The sequence below is a fragment of the Gadus chalcogrammus genome, chromosome 14 (genome assembly GCF_026213295.1).
Source record: "Gadus chalcogrammus isolate NIFS_2021 chromosome 14, NIFS_Gcha_1.0, whole genome shotgun sequence".
Classification (NCBI taxonomy): domain Eukaryota; kingdom Metazoa; phylum Chordata; class Actinopteri; order Gadiformes; family Gadidae; genus Gadus; species Gadus chalcogrammus.
Window position 1 is genome coordinate 16465166 of NC_079425.1, and position 24273 is coordinate 16489438.

Consider the following 24273-nt stretch of genomic DNA (forward strand, 5'->3'; position numbering starts at 1 on the left):
CACACACACACAGACGCACACACACACACACACACACACACACACACACAGACAAACACATACACACAAACACACACACACACACCCACACACACACACACACACACACACACAAGCTCAAACACACACACACACACACTCAGGTTTACATATGCAAACACACACACACACACACACACACACACACACACACACACACACACACACACACACACACACACACATACACACACACACACACACACACACACACACCAATAAGACTAACAAGCAAAGCTAGTAAAAGATCCATAATTATTGAGCCTTGTAAACACCCCTGGATTCTAATGAGATCCTGATTTAGAAAGCTTCCCTCGTCGGTAATCCAGTTCCAGCAGAGGAGCCCAGCACCAGCATGGAGCCCGATGAAAACCTGCCTTAATTGGTCTGAAGCCATTAAGGAGAAAACACAGCTTTGATTAAAGCGGTTTATCACCAGCTGCGGTTCACGCAATGGGAGCGTCACAGCTGCTGTCACAACGTGGAGGCTCAGTCACAAATTCTTCATTCACAGTGAATAGAGAATGAATCGACTAAATATATAAATCCATGCAATGATCAGCCTGGTAATATCGTCTCCATGGCAAGGCCTGTTTTACTTGAAGCAGTTTAGCAGGTGAGTGGAATAGGCTTTGGGGTAAATGCTGTGCTCAGACACACTGACAATGTCTAACTTTGCTTCATTAACATGTTAAACTATTCCCCCAGCACAGTTGGCTGCCACAGGATGCCAAAGGGGGGTCAGCCAAAGTCAACGGTCTGGTGTAAAGGCAAAAACAATAATGAGAAAGTTCACGGATAAAATGTCAATGGTCAAATGTTGTGTATACCGTTACCTCTGTCCGACTCTAAAAGTTATATTGTTGAAACGCAGAAAGATGACGGGGATACAGTTTGCATGTTCAGCCAGCTTCCTCTGGAAAATAGTTTATCCTTATTAGACATTGTGCTTTCTGTTCAGAGGATTCAATTTAGAAGACCGTCTGTGGTTCCTTTCAGGAATGGCATATCGTGTGGCCATTAAGATAGACACAAAGGCCTTTTTTATATTGGAATTTTTTTAATTTATTAGGCCACTTGGTCACAGGCGATAGATTTATCTTCTCGGCTGTTAACAAAGTGGTTCACAAACTTTTGTGAACCACTTTTTTTTTCCTTTTTTCCAAACCAGGATGAGTTCACAATCCCTGCGGTGCGTGCTTGGACCAGCCTCTGGTAGAGACAGCATATTATGTTGCATTGTAACCACAATAGATGTGGTTACAATGTTCATCTTCAGAATATGGCACTACTGGCTTTTGATCAGAGGAACAGCGGGGAGTTTCCTGTGCCTGCTAGTATGCAGCAGGAACAAATCGTGGTGGTTCTTTTGAAAAGCACGCAAGCGACGCCTGGTTCTGGGAGATCGAACACTAATTCAACCACGAACATGAAGAACACACTATGTCATAGCATGAGTGTGAGAGATGTGGGTTGTTTGTGTGTGGGTTTACCGGTTTATCGGTTTGTGTGTGGGTGTGTGCATTTGCGCACGTGTTTTTATGCATGTGTGTCTATGTTTTAGTGCGTTTGTGTGTATGCGTGCATGCTTGTTTGTTTCGGTGTGTGCACATCTAAATAAAGATTTTATTTGCAACGGGGAGATTCCTGTAGCTTTGACTATGTAGGCTGACAGCAGTGAGTCGGGTCTAATGGGAGGCAAGATAGCGATGCCTGGTCCTGGGAGATCGATGGGAAAAATGTGTTCATCACGTCAACACCAACACAAAGAAGAAAAGTCCCTCATTGTTCCCCTGCGTATTATTTTGTCTCACTCAGTTTGGCAGAGTCTCCAACCGCCCCCGTCCCCCAGCGTTAGCTTGATGACGTGGAGCGGCCCCGATAATAGGTGAGATCATTAGGCAGATGGCGCTGCAGAAGAGTGTTTGCACCCGTGCAAACAACCTTGATGGATTTGACCTCATCATTCAGTGTGAACACATAATCTTTACCTAATGGATTTCCGGCTGACTATTTATTAACAACTAGGTTACTTTGAAAACGAAGAAGAACAAGTGTATACATAATACAAATAGGGCTATACCACTGTTACAGTCTGGGTAAGGTGTGGATCAAACTGCATCCAAGTGCGTAAAGAGGGGCAGCAGGCAAAAATTAGTTTGACAAAATAACCTCTTTAACTAAGTAAGTAGAAATGCAGTACAAAAAAACAGACAAAGGACAATGTCCCAGCAAAATACAACACGACAAACATTGAAAGTTGAAGTTAGAGCAGGGAGTAAGGGGCGCAGAGGGAATAAATAGGCATGACATCCTAAGCACAGGTGTGGATGATTAGTCCATGATTGTAGGGTGTCTGGTAAGGATACCAACATGTGTGGCTGAAGTAGAGCACCTAGAGGTTGCTGCAGCCCCCCTGTGTAACAGTGCCCCCCTCCGATGAACGGCTCCTGCCGTTTCACCGTGGTTCCTCAGGGTGATCCCTCTGGAATCTGGTGGCATAATGTGTGGCCTAGGAACCCATGATCGATCCTCCGGACCAGACCCCCCCAATCACCTGAAAACTGCAAACCCGGCCCGACCCCCCGACAGGCCACAATCTGATTCACTGTAAATCACTGGTCGACCATCAAGGAGTGGCGGCGGGGGTATAGGGGGCGGGGGAGGAGCCAACAGACTAGAGGTGGCGGGTTTCAGGAGTGACACAGGGAATGTTGGGTGGGCCGCATGGAACAGGGAAGTTGTTGATCCTGTCGGGTTGATCCGGCGGATCACTTTGGAAGGACCGATAATGCGTGGGGATAGCTTCTTGGGCTCCGTCCGAAGGATAAGATCCTGGGTAGAGCGCTGCGTCGCGCACCTGTGTCACACATTTGCGACGACAGCTGTTAACCTGCGCCCACACCGAGGGCACCTCTGTCTTTTATTCTTGCTCTGGAAACAGGGGGGCCTGGTTTCAATACTGGAACTGAAAGGGAGGGAGACCAGTGGCAGAGCTGACCAGTGTGTTATGTGCACACTCTGCACATGCAAGACATTGGCTCCTGGATGCCGGGTCGTTTGAAGGGTAGCACCTCAATATCCCCTCCAGATCCTGGTTAACGAGCTCCGTTTGGCCGTTTGACTTGGTGTGAAAGCCAGACAACAGGCTGAAGAAGGTGCCGAGGCAGGTAGCTGACGCCTTCCAGAACCTGGAGACGAACAGGGGAACTCAGTCTGACACGACATCCTGGGGAAGGCTGTGGAGGTGGAACATGTGCTGCAGCACCTGCAACATATAGGATGCGGTCTCCTGGGCCAACGGGAGTTTGGGAAGGGGAGGCTTTAGTAATCCGGTCGACCACGACCAGAATAACAGTGTATCGCTTAGAGGGGGGAGGGCAGATATAGAAGGTGGGGCAATGTGGGACTAGGTAAAGGGAACAGGTAAAGGATGGAGATAACTGGCCACCGTTGGCCAGTTGGCTGGCTACCCCGGGAGGGCTAGTGGGGTTCGAGGTGTGCGCCCATAGGAGTAGTCGTGCAGCCTTGGGAACTAATTGTCTGTTCGGAGGTCCTCCTTCGGGATCTGGCTCGTTGCGCAGAGCCGCTCTCCCCAATGCCTCAATGCCCCACGACACTGGGGCCACAAACAAAGCAGTTGGAATGATGGAACCACGGTGCTTCTCGACTCTGATCAGACTGCCTGGACAAGGAGTTCGGTTTAAAGTTCACTGATCCAGGCCTAAAAGAGATTGTGAGTTCAAATCGGGTAGGGAAAAGTGCTCACCTGGCCTAACGCATATTCAGCTGCCTCGCCACCTGGAAATAGGCCAGGTTATTATGGTCCGTCCAAACGATGGATGAATGCGTAGCTCCCTCTAGCCAGTATCGCCACTAATGCCAGGTTAACCGCCAGTAGCTTGTGGTTGCCCACATCATAGTTCCGCTCTGCCGGGGACAAGCAACATGAGAAGAACAGGAATGAGTCTTCCGATCTGTGGGGTGACGTTGGGACGAAACGGCCAACACGGCAATGTCTTAGGGTTCAACCTCAATTATGAAGGGTAGAGAAGAGTCAGGGTGATTTAGGATGGGTGCGGTGGTGAAGTCGCGCTTCAGCTCTGTGAAAGCACGCTCAGCTTCCGGGAACGACGCGAATAGCATCGAGCTCTTGAGCGCCTGGGCTGACAAGGGCAATTAGCAAACCCTAAGAAACTATCCGACTGCATGACCAAGGACAACTGAGGACAGCCCAGCACTGCGCTCACCTTGGCAGGGTCCATCAGGAGATGTCCATTGGTCACTATGAACCCTAAGAAAGAGACGGCATGAAACACACCTTTCTCTCCCTTGACGAACATGGTGTTTCAGGAGACGTTAAAGAGGCTTCCTGACGTGCTGCTTATGCCATATTGTCTGCTTATGTCATATTCTTGGGGAATATTAGGATGTCGTACAAATAAACAAAAACACTTTTGTCATGGAGGTCCCTAAGGACATCCTTAACCAACGTCTGGTATATCCCAGAGAAGTGTGGTTCCTGGTAAATTATCTATGGCACAGTCATAAGGTATATGGGGGGATACGACCTTAGTGGGTGCCTTGATAGACTTGAAGACCTCCTACAAATCCCAGTACTCCCTGGGAATATTGGACATGTCTAGGTTGCTATTACCCTACCTAACCCTACCTGTGGAGACGAAAGCTAGACATGTTGGGGATCCTGTCTGGTATCATCCTTCTGAGCGCTCCACTAGGAATACACTCAGAAGGATGACACTGGGGGGAAGGTCAAACTCCCCCACATGTCTACCTGTGGAGACAACAGCTAGACATGTGGGGGTGTTTGACCTCCCCCCCAGTATCATCCTTCTGAGGGTATTCCTAGTGGAGGGCTCAATTTCTTGTTCCTCACCCCCATGTTCTCCTTGTTGTCGATGCTGGGCCATTTCCCTCTTGACCTACCTCTGATCTGCAAGATGTCCCGTCTATCTGGCGTATCGTATTCTGCCTGCTTGTTTCACCTCAAGCAGATACTAACTTCCTCCCATTATCACTCCACCTAAAATCATCCCTCTCTCTTTCTTTCTCTTTCCCTGCCCACAAGCATCTCCATTCACTCTACTGCTCCACCACTGCAGCAAACACACCCACCCTTCTCGATTGCCCCTTTTTAATGAAGCTCCTCTTTTTATAGCCTGCTGAAGGTGCAAGAACCTGTGTCACTTCCTGTGATGTCAACTGTTTGCCATAGTGAGTGTGTGTGAGAAGTGGGGTGCGTGTGTGTGTGTGTTTGGGTGTGTACGTTCGTGTGTGCATGGGTTTTTATGTGTGTGTACATCTAAATAAAGATCTTATCAAGCATATCAAGAGGACCAGTAATGAGCAGATTGTTCTGTATACACTCACAGTGGTACAGTGGTATGATAGTCAGCATTAATTTCAAAACCTTATCAGGTCAACAGGCCCAAGTTAACCGGGGGATTGCTCTTCAGTACTGCCAGGACAACAACCTCGCTCTCAACGCTGACAGAACCAAAGAGCTCTTGGTGGACTTCAGGAGGAAGAGACAGACTCAAGACCCCATCAACATCATTGGGTCTGCTGTGGAGAGGGTTGACAGCATTAAGTACCTGGTGGTCCACATGACCAAAAACCTCACCTGGGAGGACCACATCAACCAACCAAAAGCACAGCAATGCCTAGTTCACCTTAGGCGGCTGATAAAGTTTGGCTTGGGGCCCAAGATCCTGAGGGCCTACTTCAGAGGCACAACGGAGAGCATCTTAACAGGATGCATCAAAGCGTGGCACGGGAACTGCACTGCTCAATGCCGCAAAGCGCTGTAAAGGGTAGTGCGGACAGCAGATGTGTGTCAGGAAGGCCCTTAGAATCATCAAGGACCACAGCCACCAAGCCACAAACTCTTTGAGCTATTGGCATCGGGGAGACGGTACCGAAGCCTCGGGGGCCAAAACCCGGAGGATGAGGAACAGTTTTTTCCTCCAAGCAGTCAGGCTCCTGGAGGAATCCACTACCATCAAACCAACCCAACACACGATACAACAAGAGACTATTTAAATACATTTCTACTTCATTATTTACTGTAATTGCACACATTTTTTCCAGTGCTCTGTATTTTGTACTAAAATCCACCCTGGCTGGTACCACTGCCACTTGCTCACTTTACATTTCTGTTTACATTTCTGTTACTTACTTTTACCTATTTTTCTTACTTATTTTTAATTATTTTTAAATATCTTTTTACTTTATATTGTATTTTTTCTGCTATGTGTGTGTTGAGGGACCAAGCATAAGAATTGTACTCTTTTGTCGTTGTGCAATAAGATTGTAATAAAATAAATTCTGATTCTGAATCCGATTCTGATTTTTAACTTTTAAAGCTTGTTGTATTTTTTGTCTCCGCTAACATTTTCTGTAAACAAATTGACGCATTCCTTATCTCTGCTTACTTTTTCGAGTCATTGGCCGTCATTATTGTTCTTATTTGTGAATAAGTATTGTGTCAATAAATGAATAAAAATTGTTTTAGTTTCTAATGGGTCCCAATTATATTCTTTCTTTACACACTTTCTTTCAAAATCAAGTGAGCAGTGACATTTATATGGTTATACTTGCTATAACGTTATAACAATACGCATGAAAGCCGTGGGATTCAATGGTTCAACCGACCTCCTTTTTTCCCAGAAAATTGCAAAACATATTTTATTTTAATCTGTTCTATCTTTTCTTCTTTGTTGTAGCACGACATGGCCATTCTATATTTAATAGAACCATGTACAATTCTTTGTAAGTCTTACAACTACAATCTATTAGTAATGCATCGTTGACGCTAAACCTCTTTCACTAATAGGCAGCTCAACACTAGGGAATAAAAAATGTAAATTCCTCAAAGTAACCCTGCTTTAATCTCACTTGTTGATTCAGTAGCGTGTGGATATCCACAACCAGAACTGTTATCCACATACAACAATGGTGTCGTTTCTATTCACTGGATTAATTTACTGTAGTAGTCTGCATGGCAGCAAAGAAGATATAGACATTGGGATTACAGGTTTAGTATGACTACATGCCAGTGTGGCTCGTACACCCATATAGGGTTTAAGTGCCATTATTCATATGACAACACAATTAGCCGAATGGCTTCTATGGCATGCCTACACTGTGTGTGAAGGTACTATCAGCCTTCAGATATATGCTGTATGACGCCGTTAGACTGCTCACTCCGATGTACTGTCATTCTTTCTTTATGGCTAAGGAAGGTAGTTAAAAAAAAAAAAAACATTAGGTAGTAAAAAACGTAAGCAAAATCAAGCAACACAGTGTCATGGGGGGAACCTGGCTGGAGTAGGCATGTTTGGTTTGAAGTTGTTCCAAGATGTGTATGATTAGCATTTGAATCGGTTAGGATTGCTAAACTTTAGCTTCAGGATTTAGTCGTCGCCCCCCCGCCTATTTTTTAAAAGTCCTTCTGTCCCCAAAATGAATGTCCTTGTAGTAAGGCAATGTGGTTCGGTATACGTTGGTGTTCAACAAGCACCTTTTTTTTAATAACTATATATTTTGAAACAGCATAGCAATTGGGAATTACTGATTTAAGTATTGGCCACATTTATGCTATAATGTTTCGTTGTTACACATTGTTTGTTTGTGCATCCCATGGCCTTAAGGGGCTTGACAAGCTACAATTTTAAAGAAGTTTAAAAACTCAGCGCATTAAGCCCTTATTCTAACAACAGTGTTCTCTTTGTGTCTGATTCTCTACGCATGACTTATTGACCCACTTCTGGAAACTGACTTGAAGCAGCATTCAATTGCTCAAATAATTTAATAACAAAATAGTTCAAAGAAATAAACAGGATGCAACATTATTAATAACAAGAATTTTGAATTGTTGCCCGTACAGCATTGCTGTAAAAATGTTGGAGGGAAGAAAAACTGAGCATTTCCAATAATGGAAATAAGAAGGCTCCATGATTATTACACAAGCACACGTTCTTCCAAGCACAATGTGCGTTAAGTGTGGATTTATTTAAAAGTCATTCCACACAAATTGATTTTGTCTTCATCATTTTGTACATCGTGAAGGGTGCTTTTCTCTGCAGTCCTGCAAGGCCAAATTATGGTAAAGAATAGAGTAGCATGGCTGGTGGTAAACAGGTTGTATGAAATAAAAAATGGGATGGTACTGTTTGCTTAATCTAATGAAATGGATCTATTCTATTGTTTGGGCTCAATGCTAGTATATGAGAGATATATGTGAAAGTGACAAAAATAATGTCATTGAGAATTTAGATCTCTTTAGATCTATCTTTAAAGGAAATCTACACAGGAACAATTTACTTACTTAAGTGCTTGCTTGGGATCATAAAATAATTGTTCCATCAGACAGTGTTTCAGAGCGGCTGCTCTCCCCCTATCCCCTTTACCCACACGCGGCTTGTTTCCTTGGTAAAAAGGGATTTGTTGCTGAAGATCTCACACAATGTCCTTCCCTGCTCGTCTCCCTTATTTGGGATTACACAGGCTAATCCCCACTTGGGGTTTTATAAAGCAAAAAGAAATGTGAAAATAACTCCCATTTCCTATGTGAAATAGGTGGGCCCTACAGAAGGGGTTGTTATTGTTGTTGTGAACCTTTGTGTTTGTCATTGAATAAAGACGTTTGAATCCCTTCGGGATTTGGCGAAAAGCCCCCAGCCAGAGAATAAGTGGGAGGCGTCGTGCTCTGGATGAGATCGAAGTGCGGAGGCATTGTTTCACGCATTCCTCGTGGCGCCCCCGCCTGGACCCCTGCCACGGCGACTCACAACAAGGTGCTGTCAATGAGGACACACGGGAGCAGCCACCCCGCCGCCTCGCCTCTTCCATTTCTGCATTAGCGACGCTGGCGGGGAGGCAGAAGCATGCCACCACGTTCGGTTCTCAGCCATATGTGGCATGGAATCCATAAGGCAGTGGCAGAAATCAAGGTCTGCCTCTTGCTGCGGTGTGGGTTAGCAGCCTCACTGCTGTCAGTTATAAAAAGCACAGATACTATCGCAGCCCACAGATAGTACTAAGCCACATATCTACTACCCCCGGAAGATACAGACTCCTGGGAGAAGGACTCCTCCTCGGAGGTTGAGTGGTAGACATCCCCTGCAGCATTGCACTCCGTGGCACCGGTGGCCCATCCCTTATTACATGAAGTAGTTTAGAAATGGCCCTTCATACAAGGCAGACAAACAACAACAACAACAACAACAACAACATTCCCCCGAGATCTCGCCCTGCCAAACTTTCATCGCCTATCACTGAGACGACATTAAACAAACACTGGTATCCTTACGTTGAGGGGGAAGCTGTCATAAGTGAAATAAGGAGAGGAAAGCTTTTTGAACAAAGGTGTGAATGGCTTTAAGCACAGGTGCACCAAGGTTACAGTGAATTCCCTGAAATCCCTGTTTCTTATTACACCTTATCGTATCAGATGACCGTCATGAATAGAAAAGTGTTCACCAATACAACAATGCAGATGCATTTGCAATAAGGAAGCTGATTAGATAATGGTGTAACTGCCTTACATTATTTACATATTCCTGATGCGTCCTTTATAAATATTTCAATTTTTTTATTTCTCCAAGCTGTCAACTGTAACTTTTCAATAAAGCCTAATTCATTTATACAGGTGTAGCATGCAAGCATTTTAGCCCAGTTATGAATTATTTGTGCGGTCCTAGAAAAAAAGGCAAGGGTAATTTTGCAGAATTTGACAAATTCTTCTGAGGATGCAGAATCAAACACACTGGTGATTCTCATTATTGAGTAAAACACTTTTTCATGCAAATTCCTTTTAATGAAGAAAAACTTAATTTGTATCAAACACACACACACACACACACACACACACACACACACACACACACACACACGCACACACACACACACACACACACACACACACACACACACACACACACACACACACACACACACAAACACACAACAAATTCAATAAACAGCATTTTGAGGAGCTAGTAATATTGAAATGACCTCTATATCGCTGCCGTTCGGTTCTCCCATCCCGACTCATCCAACTCCCTGTTTGTTCTTATTAGCAATTCAATTCAATTTGTCTCCGTCTGCACCTGCACCTGGTATACATATATATGTACAGTTAATATATGAGTGTTGCTGCAAACTGCATTACTTGTTATTTTTTTTCTTTCATAAAATTATAATGCCATTCATTATTATTATATCCTATAATTTAAGTAAGGTAGCCTAACTAAACAACATATGTTGTAACATTTTATAGCCACTCGAGTGAAACACTACAGCAGCCGTTCTGTTTGATGCGCTAGTGTGTGTGCGTGTGCGTATGTGCGTGTGTGTGTGTACGTGTGTGTGTGTGTGTGTGTGTGTGTGTGTGTGTGTGTGTGTGTGCGTGAGTGAGAGTGTGTTGTATATACATACATAAAAAACACATCAAAAGAGAACCCTCTAATCTGTTAAGAATGGAAATGCTAGAAGAAACCATGCCAAATATATGGAATCCACATATGTCACCAGGAAAAGAAATCCCACGAGTTTCCATTTGACAGCGAGTATCCAGATAGAGCATGATGAAAAGCATGAAAACAGGGCAACCATCTCACGGGAATGCCATGAACTTATGTTCTTGGCACAAATATTAGAGCAAACTAAGCCTATAATTCAAGCGCCCTCATCAACAAACAGCCATGGCAGAACAGAGTCCCCATTAGTGACTATTGAGACTTCAGCCACAAGTGATGTCTGCTTCACAATGCATGTGTGTAACCGCGCTGATTGTCAGTGGTGACAGTTGTAGTCCTCAACGCACAAATGGAGCCAGCTTCTCCACGGTTACGGCTGCTTCAGGGGCATGGTTGTTTGTTTTGCTGGCCCCTTGCATGGACGTGCCAAAGTCAGCAAACACGAACCGCCAGGCGCGTTTTCTGGACCCGTCATGCCGAGCCCGTCCTATAGTACTTCTTCAATCAATGGACTGCCGGGGGCCAAGGGGACGGGGGCCTGGACTGGGGGGGCGGGTGTGCACTTGTATGTGTGTGTGTGTGTGTGTGTGTGTGTGTGTGTGTGTGTGTGTGTGTGTGTGTGTCTGTGTGTCTGTGTGTGTCTGTGTGTGTGTGTGTGTGTGTGTGTGTGTGTGTGTGTGTGTGGTGTGTGTGTGTGTGTGTGTGTGTGTGTGTGTGTGTGTGTGTGTGTGTGTGTGTGTGTGTGTGTGTGTGTGTGTGTGTTGAAGCTTCTCAGGCAGGCAGGCAGTCTCATTGATCAGGAATATTGGGGGGGTGGATCCAACACATTCAGAACTCTAGCAATCTTTTTCCCTGGCTCGTCCACTGGGTTCTGGCCTACATTACAGTGACAAGTCAACAGAGCTTCTGAGCTGAAGAGCTCCGAAGCTCTGTTTCTTCTTCTCAGACTCTCCCCTCCAACCCCCACCCTGGTCTCACCCTGTATTGGGGTGCCACGTCACCTCCTTCCACACTGCCACACCCAGTACATTTCCTTGCACAGCTTAATCACATTAAAGCCATAGTTCGACTATGCTCCTCAATTGGACAACTGCAATTGTCCAATTATATATGGCGGTGAGAAAATTGATTCATTGGCCGAAGCATGCCATACCTCGGTACAATAGGTGGTACCCATTTCAACTATTGGTTATAGCGCCACCGGCTGACCTCTTTACGTCACCAGCAACCACAAACTCAGGCGGCATTCGGGGAATATGTTTTCAGTAGACAGCTGTCAGTTAAATTCAGGTCCGCTCCATTGTTCCGACCTCTCGGTCGTATGCGGACTCCACCGGCAAATGACATGGACCCGAAGTAAACTGACAGCTGAGCAGCCCAAAGCCAAAGTGCCTTTCCCCAAATTCCATCTCCACCATGGCCGAGATAACCCCCACCACGAGTCTTTACTTGTTGTGGAAGTACCAGAGTCAGAGAACCCGAAGCTGTCTTAAAGATTCATAATATCAGAGAATATCCCTGTCAGTTTGGCCGCGGCGAAATTAATGAATAAAGATCGTAAACACGCCGGAGAAAACCTTTACAACCTTTTTGATGACCAAGATTTAGAAAAACATGTACTTTTAATTGAGCCTTGGTGAAATTCAAGCGTAGTGTTTACTGGATGCATGTTGATGATGATACACTTCTTATAGGGGGTAACTACATTGGCATGACACCGGCTTCCTCCAAAAAAATATTTCTTTTTTAAATCGCAGTTTCATGTTTTTCGACGGTGACAACAACACGACTACCTACCATCTCCTTCTACTTCCGGCTCACCGCTCCCGGAAAAGATCTCGAGCATGCGCAGAATGCAAAATCCAATTCCAATGCGATTGACCGTAGACATGCACACTTTATGAGTGCAATGCGTGCATCGCGTCAGATTAAAACACGATTTTAATCCGACTAAGGTGTATGCATGCAGTTTAATAATCCAATCATAGTCAGACTAACCCAATAATTCGACTGTGTGCAAGAGTGCCAAGCCTTTCGCTAATGCGATTAATGAATAACCGACTGCAGTTTCTAGTGCTTTCTGGTGTTTTGGTGTCTTTGGTGATTGTTTAGGTTTTTCAGAGCGATTAGTTTGTGTTGTGTGATACATGTGATGAGTAATTTTACGTGGTCGATTGTGGCTGATTTAAGATCCTTTATGCAGCTAACACCCAAGTGACTCCCTGCTGTTTGTCCTGCATAAACTACACAAGTACCTTGTTTACCTCTGTGAGAGATTCAGTCTAAAGGGCCAAACCTATCTCTCGTCTATTTAGATTGAATGTAGCCACCTCCGGAAGGGATTGTGACAACAGCTGTCTCCAACCGTTTCCACCTGTTTAGAAATAGAAAACTTCTCTCTTTGCATCAAGTTAGAGTGATCATCATAACAACATAAAAATAAATCACCTCTCAAACGCAAACTATGAGAGGTATTTTCTACTACAGCCGAGAATCAAGACCACCTAAAACAAACATCGCCGCAGCTAACGATACCACTAGATGTTACTTACAACATTACAAAACATTACCACTCTACAGCAAAGCTGTCGGCGATATGCAGCAAAGGAGAGGGCAACAGGCAACTTATGTGCATAGCCCTGTTGTACAGATATTGTGTTGAGATATTGATAGTAACAAGATAAATCAGAAAATCCTCCACATTGGGCAGAATACAAAATCCCTGTCGCTGCCTTGCTCCCTTACAGAGCAAACACAGATCAAACAAATGCAATTTTACAAGGCAGGTATTTACCCGCACCTTCAATCCATTCCATATTACTCAGCCTGCCTATCCCGATATTCTACACATAAAGCCAACCATCTTGCCCGTGGAGAATTGTAATCGATGTGTTGCTCTCCATGTAGGTGAGAAAAGATAATTGGCAACAAAGGTGTGTATAATTAGAGATGATACAAAAATGGAATGGAAGGAAAAAAATATCATTCTTCTAATCACCTGGGAAGACGAAAGACAACTTTGATTGTATTTCGAAGTACAACTGGTAATAAGAGTGGGACAAATGCAATTGTATCCATTGGGAAGTGATAAACAAAATGTTAGTCAGTTATGTGTTTTATATGAGGGGAGGATTTTTTGTTTTGGTTGATTTGTCAATTTTCTTTTCATGGTGTCTAGTCTTTTTCCACAGGAATAATATATTTAAAGTTGTCCTCATAAAAACAGTAGACATCTTATGATGTAGGGTTTTATTCACTTCAGGCCAGAGCAGATAAATAGCTTGAAGTGTTCTCACCCAAGCTTGCAAGAACCATAAAATGCAAGCACGCACACTCGAAATAGCATGCACACACTGACACACAAGCCAGCTGAAGACCACTGACGTGAGTCTACACTGATGAGTCGGTACACACAAAAAAGACGTGGAATGACCCATTGCACAGAATCCCTGCTAATGACGTGTACCGCAGTCGAACCTGCACAAATGGTGAGTCCTTTTCTTTACATAGACACACAAACTCCCCTCTAGATGAAGGGACACTGCGACCTGGGCACCTACCTGCCAAAATAGTTCAACAAAACCTGTCCCTTTGGATGAATCGAAGCTTAACGTTCACTAGAGCCCACCGACAGTATGTACTGCTCATGATCAGCCCCTCTGATCTTCTCCCAAGGGAAGATCTCCTCAAAGTGTTCCAAATGGACGTGTCAGATCAAAGCTAAAGACATGCTCCTTGGTCTCTAGGTGGCACAAACGGCAGTACTCATAACACTCACCATGGGCCTGCTCCTTTTATGTTCCAGCCAGGGCCCAGGTAGCAGTGGGAGAGAACACACGTTATGCCATGAACCATGTGTCCTGGTACGTAATAGGAGTAGACCCATCATTTGTGTTATGAGCGACACCTGTGTCCCAATGACACCTATATGAAAAGGGTCTATTAGGACACGAAACTATACCTCTATCTTCTCTTTTTCAAAGGCGAGCTCTACTGTGTTTTCTGAACTACACCCCCTGCTGTGTGGGATTGATATTAAGCTGACCACGAAGGAAAGGCTGCTGTGCTGCATTGCACTCTGATGGCCAGGCGAAGGGTCACATCCACCTTTTGGCTGCAACTTCAACACCACACACAATGTGACCTCATTATTTCCTGATTTATATTATATTAAGCAGCCTCTTACAGCTGTAAAGACAGCCATGGTTCACTGGCTTCCTGCACTACCGGGCACTCTCCATTACATCCATATAGCTGTAATTATACCGTCGCCATGCTGACGTGCTCGTCGAACTTGGAAAGAAGGAAGAAATAATGAATGAAATAAAGAAAGAAAGAAAGAAAGAAAGAAAGAAAGAAAGAAAGAAAGAAAGAAAGAAAGAAAGAAAGAAAAAGAGAAAGAAAGAGAGAAAAAGAGGGAAAGAAAGAAAAATGCAACACAATATATAACAATTTGTGGTTTACATTTTTTTCTTTTTACGCCTGAGACAAATTACTATTTGACATTTTTCAGAGCCGAAAACATAATTTGATGCTACAATGTCCTGGCGTTGACTGTAAGGTTAATGTTCTTTAAGTTCTCTCGATTATTTGAAGTTGAAGTTCTGCATAAGTCCTCATCCTCATCGTCATCCGCTTATCCGGGGTCGTTCTGCATAAGTGTAAGATCATAATATGCATGACTATTTTGAGGGTCGTTTTATGGTTGCTCATGTACCAAACATGCATTTTCTGTGTCCCTGCACAGTGAGTGCATGTGTGCACGTGCGTGTGCGCGTGTGTAACGTAAAGGTTCTTGAGTAAATTCGATCGCATTCAGGTGTTTATTGTATGGAGTCAGAACAGTCTCATTATTAATGAATGCACAGAGAAGGATTCACAAATGTATTTTGTGATTTATACATAAATTACTCTCTTCTCACAAATTCATTTCAATGCACACACAAATGGATATCGGCATGTATAAATGTAAAATAAATCCATAAACAAAAATAAGTTTCACAAACATATTTCTGATCCACACACAAATATGTATTGTTTTAAATAAAGGTAATATAAATCCATAAATATATTAATTTAAAAAAGATTTGCAATTTTCATCAAAAATGTATTTGGATGTTGTTACATTTATGTACAAACTGTTAAACTTGAATTTACAAGACGCTTTTCATTTGTGAGCTTGTTTGCATTTGTGTGTGAAACTGTCTGCATTTATGTGTGGATTTTTGAGACTCTCCTGACGTCGCTAGATTCACAAATGCATTTTTTTCAACAAGGAACTCTCTGTAGCCAATCAGATGCCTCCCTCGTTTTCAGCCAATCACATGGCTGCAGTTCCGACCTCTGAGTCCAGCCTCCGAGCCTCCCGGTTCTCTGTCAAATGTCTACTCTATCGGAAAGAACATGTTTTTTTGAATGATCGTACATAACAATCTCTAGGTGGTGAAGAAGTGAATGCTGCGTCACGACACTTTTTCCATCTAATTTCGACTGGGTTTTGGGATTATCGGTGCCGTTAAAGTAGTAAACGGCACCGACGTAAAAACCCAGTCACAGCAGTCATGTGGTTGACTGAAAACGAGGGAGGCATCTGATTGGCTACAGAGACTTCCTTGTTGAAAAAAATGCATTTGTGAATCTAGCGACGTCAGGAGAGTCTCAAAAATCCACACATAAATGCAGACAGTTTCACACACAAATGCAAACAAGCTCACAAATGAAAAGCGTCTTGTAAATTCAAGTTTAACAGTTTGTACATAAATGTAACAACATCCAAATACATTTTTGATGAAAATTGCAAATCTTTTTTAAATTAATATATTTATGGATTTATATTACCTTTATTTAAAACAAGACATATTTGTGTGTGGATCAGAAATATGTTTGTGAAACTTATTTTTGTTTATGGATTTATTTTACATTTATACATGCCGATATCCATTTGTGTGTGCATTGAAATGTATTTGTGAGAAGAGAGTAATTTATGTATAAATCACAAAATACATTTGTGAATCCTTCTCTGTGCATTCATTAATAATGAGACTGTTCTGACTCCATATTTATTGTGCTCACCATTGGTATTTTACATGCCTATTTTGTGTGTGATGTATTCATGTCATCTTATCGACTGTCAGAGTGTTCTTTACACAGACCTTTTGAGGTTTGTGTGTGTGAGAGATAGATGAGAATAAGTCCCGCCTCCGAGGCTCAGGTTCCATCGGTCGAATGTCTTTGGGAAATAATATGGCGTTTTTGAATGATCGTACTTAACAAACTCTGTAGTTGCCGAGGAAGTAAAAACTGCGTCACGTTTTGAACTGCATACTTTTTCCATCTAATTTCCGGGCGGGACTTATTCTTCAGAGGTCTATACCAAATAACATCATAGTTAATAATCAGGTTGCGTTTAGGTGTGTATTTGTGTATTTGCCATTGCAGAAGTAAATAATTTATCGGATTTCTGGCAATATACGTTTTGGGCAGGTTTTTGGTTGATTGGGCGGTTTTTAGTCTATAGTTGAGCTGAAAATTGCCAACAGCAAAGCTCAGCTACTCTATATTTTATCTCAAATGTATTCAAACTTGATTACATTAGCTTTTTGTTTAACTCTTTTACTTTATCTGTTTCCAACCATTCAAACCAAATGTTTTAAATGGTGTGCATGTTTACATTGTTTACTCCATTTAGACTCTGTTCAAATCCCTTCTCTTGATTTAAGCCATTTAACATTTCTTTATGTCTTAAACTATGTTGCTTTACTAAAACCTATTTTCAACCTCATTTTGCACTACAGCACTCACCTCATTTTCTGCAGGAAATGCATTTTCTAGTGTTAAACATGTGTCCTGACATATTTCATAAAACAATGGTTGCTAAGGATGCACAAACAAATTCATATTTGTTGTCGGTATCATGTCTCAGTTTCTGAGTTAGCGACTGAGTTAAAGTGCTCAGATGAGGATTGATTATATTTAAGTATTGCCTGGCTCACATTCTTTTTTAAATAAATAAGCCATGCAAACAGCCTTTTAGCAATTTTAAGAAAAACAGTAAAGAGATAAATTAAATAATCTGTACATGTGGATTAAGAATATGGATGGATATGCTCTGGGATCGTTTGCATTTCACATGATTAACAAGAGTTAGCAATTATTCAGTATTAATAGGATACATACATTTTGTGATTTTGAAATGAGAGTTGTTCATGTAAAATTCAACAAAATACAAAATGCAGAATCTCAACAAACCCTGACAACCCCTCCCAAAACCCACCCACCCACACTCACACATTATGCCTACTAATCACAAATGGCCCCTCAGCGTGAGTGGTGGACGCAGGGTTGAGTGAAGGTCACTCAGGACCCCAAGGAGAATACATCTGGACAAACAGATCGCTTTTTCCACGGTCAAGTTATCTCAGCAACACCAGGGAGGAAAGCAGGAGTGTATAATAAATTGGATTCGCTCTGGCAAAATGAGAGTGATGCTTGCCCAAAAGAGTTCAGGTGCTTGAGTTGGTGCTACAAATCTCCCTTTGTATCTGCCACGCCGGGCCACACGTGAAAAGCTTTGAAGTATGTGATGGGAAATGATCAGGGTTTTGTCCATTTGTATGAATCAGAGACTAATTCAGAGACATTCGAACACACACACATTTTCAACGCTGGAAAATGTGAAGTTACTAATGGCCAGTGGCAACACAGAAAGTTGGACTGACAAACGGTGGAAGGACTGATAATTGGCAGGGAAGAGAACACTGGGACGTAGGAGTTGATGGACTACTTCCAGCAGCTACTGTACAAATACAACTTGATAAAAAATACACACATCTCAAAGCTTATAGTGAGGCTTCACAAATCCTTGGCTCACCCACACACAGTGGGATTAGTACATGTTATCAAAAACTCTCTCTCTCTCTCTCTCTCTCTCTCTCTGTCTCTCTCTCTCTCTCTCTCTCTCTCTCTCTCTCTCTGTCTCTCTCTCGACAGTTGCAATAGAAACTCAAAATAAGCACACACAAAATTGTATCGAACCTGCTCACACACAAGTCTCTGCTTCCATTTAAATTTCAAACACAAACACAAACACACAGTCACAACCACACACACACACACACACACACACAGGCACACTCAGAGAATGAATAGAATGAGCGAAGTGCACTCACCCAGAAGAGGAGATTGAAGAAGACCATGCCGTAGCGCAGGCCCATCATGCAACCTTCGGCCATCCTGCAGCGCCGCAGCTCTAGGAGGAAGATGAAGGAGAGGTCCAGGTAAAACACCACGTACTTCTTGCCCTGGCCGTAGCGGCCGTCGCTCGATCCCTGCGGCCCCTTCGCCGTGTGGAAGCCGAAGGCAAACGGGGGCCGCTTGTACTCAAACTCGCCGCTGTAGCGGTGGAACCCGGAGGAGAAGGGTGGCGTGCCGGCCTTGCTGTCCAGGGACGGACTGCGCCGGTACGGCGTCTCGTCCGTGCTGGAGCGCCTCATGGCCTGCTGCGACACGCGCAGAGTCCTCAGAAGTGTCCCTATGGTATTCAGACTTGCACACGGTCCTCCGGTCACCAGGGAATGAGGCGGAGTTCTGTGGAGTCCTACAGGTGCCGCTGAAATGTTCTGCAGGAGGTTGAACGCCTAGGATTCAGGCCCTCTCCCTTTCTCCTGGGTTTAGAAGACAACACGCTGGCCCTTAGAGAGACCACAACGCACCATCACGCACCATAGTGAGTCAGTGAAAGAAAAGGTAAAGAGAAAAAAGATAGAAAGATCCTAGTTCATTTTTGAAAGATGATGGGATAGGGGGGGGGGGGGGGGGTCAACCATCAACCTTTGCTGTAATCCTACATAAACCTACAGAGTTTCCATAATCCCAACACCTGGATATCTGGTGTGTTGATGACATCAATGATGATTCGAAAATACAGATTCTGCTTTGCTCTGCTTTATCCCTAGAGCACTGGCGGTGTCCTTCCGTGACAAAAAACTGTTTCCGCACCAATCAACCCGATTCAATCCAGTTCACCCAAACCGGCTTTATTACAGAGACGTCCAGATCAAGCACACTACTGTTTAATCCTACCTGGTGACATAAGCTAGTCTTGAGAAGGTGCATTTCTTCCCGTAATTCCTTCTTCGTGCAGAAATAAGACAACACATGGAGAATACATCACATCATTCAGGTGCAAATGCAGCCCCCCCCCCCCCACCCCCCCCCCCACCCCAACAGTCAGCAGCCTTCTCAATGTCCCCCCGCTTTCGCTGACGTGCATAAAAAGTGCACCTAAAAAAAAGGAGACCGCTCGGAATGCACAAAGCTGGAAGGCAGTCTCATGATTGAATCAAAGTCGGGGAGCATATCAAAAGAAAGCTTCAACCGAGGCATCAACATGCAGCATTCACGTGTGCGCCAAGAATTGTTTTTAGCGTCTCGTGAGTTTGACTCTGCTTTGTAATTGGTCCGCAGTCCGCTCCGTCCCCGCGTCCCTGATCCCCCTCCAGTGCTGTCCTAACTTGTCCTTTTGTCCCTCAAAGTCTCAAGGGAATAAAGGCATTGGTTCCTCCATGCGTCCGTATTGTCCTTCTCTCTCCGTCTATTTCTCCCTGCTTCTTCCGCTCTCTGCTTCTCTCTATTCTCTCTGCTTCTCTCTATTATCTCTGCTTCTCTCTATTCTCTCTGCTTCTCTCTCTCTCTCTCTCTCTGCTTATCTCTATTCTCTCTGCTTCTCTATCTCTGTCGCTCTGATCCTCTTGTTTTATCAGTGCTCAATCTCTCCTCTCTTCGTCTCCCGTCTGCACGGCTGGATGGCGTTCCTTGAATTCCAGACCCTGATCAGATGGGCAAAGTGTCGGCCAGGCGTCTCTTTTCCCTTCTCTGGTCTAGGTTGGCAACAAGATCAAAGTGTCCAAAAGAAAATATGAGGGATAAAATACATAAGCAGTTTCTTTACAGGAGATGAACCAAGACTGCAGTGTTTTAGAAATAGTCCAGCCCGTCAGCTTGCTGCTCACTCAATTCCCCCTCCCTCTCTTGTTCTCTCTCTCTCTCTCTCTCTCTCTCTCTCTCTCTCTCTCTCTCTCTCTCTCTCTCTCTCTCTCTCTCTCTCTCTCTCTCTCTCTCTCTCTCTCTCTCTCTCTCTCTCTCTCTCTCTCTCTGCTGCTTATGCACCCAAGCTCATACACTTGCTTAGTCTCTATCTTTCTCTCTCCATCTCTCATGCACACACTCTGCTTCGGCGTCGCACTATATGGTGCTCTCTCTACTGAACATGGACAATCTCAACCTCCATCCCTCCATGGTAACTGCCACCAAAACCGAAAACGATAGAGAGGCAGGGGGTCATTCATATGCAAGCCACACCCTACTACCGGGGACAGCCAATCACAATCTGGTAGCCCATCCTCCTTCGTGCACACAGATAGCTGGTCTAACTAGATGCACTGATTCAGCTGCACACCAACACACACAACACACCTGGTGAAGAGTAGTACCGTCTTTACATCTCTCCCTCCTGCTATCCCTCTACTCGTCTCTCTCTCTAGCTCCATGTATGCTGTGCAGCCTGCTGCATGGGACTCATTGTAAATTGTAAGGTTGCTCGCACACACACACACACGCACGCACACACGCACGCACGCACGCACGCACGCACGCACGCACACACACACACACACTCACACTCACACACACACACACTCACACTCACACACAAGCACGCACGCCCACACACACACACACACTCACACTCATACACACACGCACGCACACACGCACACGGCTGCACTCGATATGCTTCTCCTGCTCGTGTTCTCTTCCTGTCCCCTAGGAGCCCCTAGGAGGAGTGAGGCAGAAGTCCCTCCCCCTGACTCTCCCACCAGCCCCCCCAACACTCAGCATTGGTTTCTGCAGCATGTAGTCAATAGCACGCTCATATGTATGCATTAACATACAGCTTGGGGCTTATCCCAAGTTGACATTTCTACCAAATGCCAATGCGATTCCTAGCCGACCATGTGTCTTCCTGGGTCTGTGGCTTTGAATTCACTGAGGCGTGGAGATGGTATTGATTTATTATTTATAAAAGGTATAGAGTTCATTTTTGCCTCATACCTCAACCTCAACCAAGGGATTTACATCGAGATAGCCTGCTGGCCTTGGGATGTATCAACATAGTTTATTCATTAATTGTTGCATGTAACCGAGTACCCTCTGAGTCACTGTGTTTTGGAGATTGCCAAAATTATTATTATTAATGCTTTAACTGGCCTCATCAAAATAATTGGTACTCTGAAAAAGACTCAACCACCACACCGCACTGCAGCTCCACACACAAACAGATAAAAATGGTTGACATTTGGTAAAAACAATGTATAGGGCGTATTCACACCTGCCTTGTTTGGTTCGGACAGAACAAATTAAGTTGCTGGTGCGGACCTTTTGGGCTGGTGCGAATACAAACCATCAAACTCTGGTGCGGACCAAACAGTCGGACCGAGACCCAGGTGGTGTCGGTTCGCTTTCAAACGAACCTTGGTGCGGTTCGCTTGAGATGTGAAAGCGACCGCACCTCGGTCCGATCCAGTTCTAAAAATCATAGGCCTCCTTAGACGTAACTGGCTACCGCTCAGCCGCACATATTATGGGAAATACTGTTTGATTTAGCGGTAAGTCCAAGATTAGCAGCACATTGTCGGACCGTCGGGTGAAAGTTAATCGTGGCTCAACATGGAACAAAAAGGAGATGGAACGTCTGTTGGATATTTGGACAGACGCCCACATTAAAAGCATGCTGGAAAACACACATGAAAATTACGATGCATTTAACACATTCAGCACCAGGATGAGGGAGAAGGAGTTTGACCAGTCCGCAACTGTATTAAATAAATCAATATCAGTACCCCGCCCAGACCTTTTTGTCCAATGATTTAACAATCTTTGCACACATGTGGGTTTGTTGACAAATTCTGGGACTGTTGCTAAAATTGCAATGCGAAAAGGAAATCAAAAAGTAAACATTGTATTTTGGTCCGGACCAATGAGAGCAAACTAAAGGACTTTCCTGGTGTGAATACGCCCATGATGTACCCCCTGGGTTGTGCCGGAACTACTGAATTGGATTGGATAGAGATCTGGTGGGGAAACTATGAAGTTAGATTAGAAGTGTCAGATTTATCAGACGGTATTCCTGCTGCAGCAGCAAGAACATTCTTTAGGAATGGATTTTGTTTGGGTGTCCTGTGAAGCAGGATCGGTAGGTTAGCCTGCTTTATCTCAAAGGCCATCTACAATTCATGTCTGTCTGCGATTTTTCCTCGCACTCTAAGGCTATAATCCTATTTGGCCTTATGTGAAGCCCCCTCCCCCCCAGGCCTTACTATATTCATCCCTCTCTAAAATAACAAAGTGGTACTCTCCTACTCACTACCACTGACAGTGTAATAGAGCAGGCGGTTGAGACGTGGAATATGCCCTGTGTGAAGGATCTGTACTTGCCCCCACGGTAAACCCCTTCTCCATCCTCCTGCCCCTTTAGCCACTTGACGTCAGACTTTGCAGTGGAAGGGGCTGAAGAGCAGAATTCCCGCCTCCGGGCTGTTAGCCACTCCCTCAAACAAAGCTGTTTACGGCGCATGCAATTGGAATTTTCGCCATGTCGAGAAGATCTTCCCTGTGCGAAAGCTAATTCTCAAAGAAGACAACTCGAATAATGAGTGGTGACAATACATTTTTACCACCATCCTCCGCAGAACCGCCCCAGCCTTGTATTTTGTTCGCTCTATATTGCTGAGAACCAGGCGATGTAAGATGGTCGCCTCGATGAGTCCTTACAGATGGGGCAGTTACCACTTTGTTGGCCCAACCTGGACCTTCAGGATCACATCCTCATATGCCTCTTTTCCACCGACAGTACCAGCTGAACTCGCCACGACTTGGCGTGGTGGACCTGGTTTGGTTCCAGGCACGTCGTGTTTCCATCTACAATAGTACCTCTTCAGCGTGGGCGGGTCGCATAGCACGCATTCGTGAAACTGCGCATGCTATCCACGCAACACATAAACAGGGCTACACACTAGCGTCTCCACCTCTGTCATGGTCCACGGCGTGTTCTTGCGTGCTGATCCTGCGTTGTTCAATAATCAATCATTATTGTTGACTGAACGCTGATGCTAGTATTTAAAGATGCCGGTATCGTACCGAAAATGGAATCCCCATCTGAAATCGCACCCTCTCTCTGTATGAACGCGCTTTCGCTTATTTCGTCTGTGCTTTCTAGAGGCACATCATGCATACATATATGACTTGTAAACTATTACATATTTTAGTGGCCTCGTAGTTCATTATCGTGAATGAGACATCTTAAGGCCTAGTGTGTGGCCTAGAGTGAGTGCAGGCCAGAGAACAATGGGGCCATTTGAGCACGGTTAGGTGTGAAAACGGCCAACGGCCACGGCCAGATGGCCTAGTGTGAGTGCACCCTAAAGCAGTGGAAATATGAACAGTATCAACATGTCAGGCTGCGTGAACATGGCAGCAGTTCTAAGTGGGCATAAAACAGAGTGCAGAGGGGCCCCCGTGCTGCGAGCAGCTAGTTGGCTGCTTTGAACAAATAGTTGCCTCACCTCGGTGCAACCGTGAGTTAAATGAAGAATGTCAGTGTATGGATCTGCTCCCCTTCTCGTACATTATTCCTTTCCAGGGACTTCACCACCTGCTTCGGGTCCGCGAAGATCTT

General features: G+C 44.5%; 1 protein-coding gene across 2 annotated transcripts in view; it reads right to left on the reverse strand.

Moving 5' to 3' along the window:
* tspan4a (tetraspanin 4a) overlaps positions 1-24273 on the reverse strand; it is an 83641-nt gene that overhangs the window by 50487 nt on the left and 8881 nt on the right. Inside the window, exon 2 of one of the 2 annotated variants that reach the window (XM_056608430.1) lies at positions 18710-18789. In XM_056608430.1, coding sequence (XP_056464405.1) covers positions 18710-18772 — 63 coding nt within the window. In that variant the 5' untranslated portion in view covers positions 18773-18789. Of the gene's footprint in view, positions 1-18709; positions 19318-24273 lie in introns of those variants that run through there. The other variant, XM_056608429.1, reaches the window with a different exon arrangement.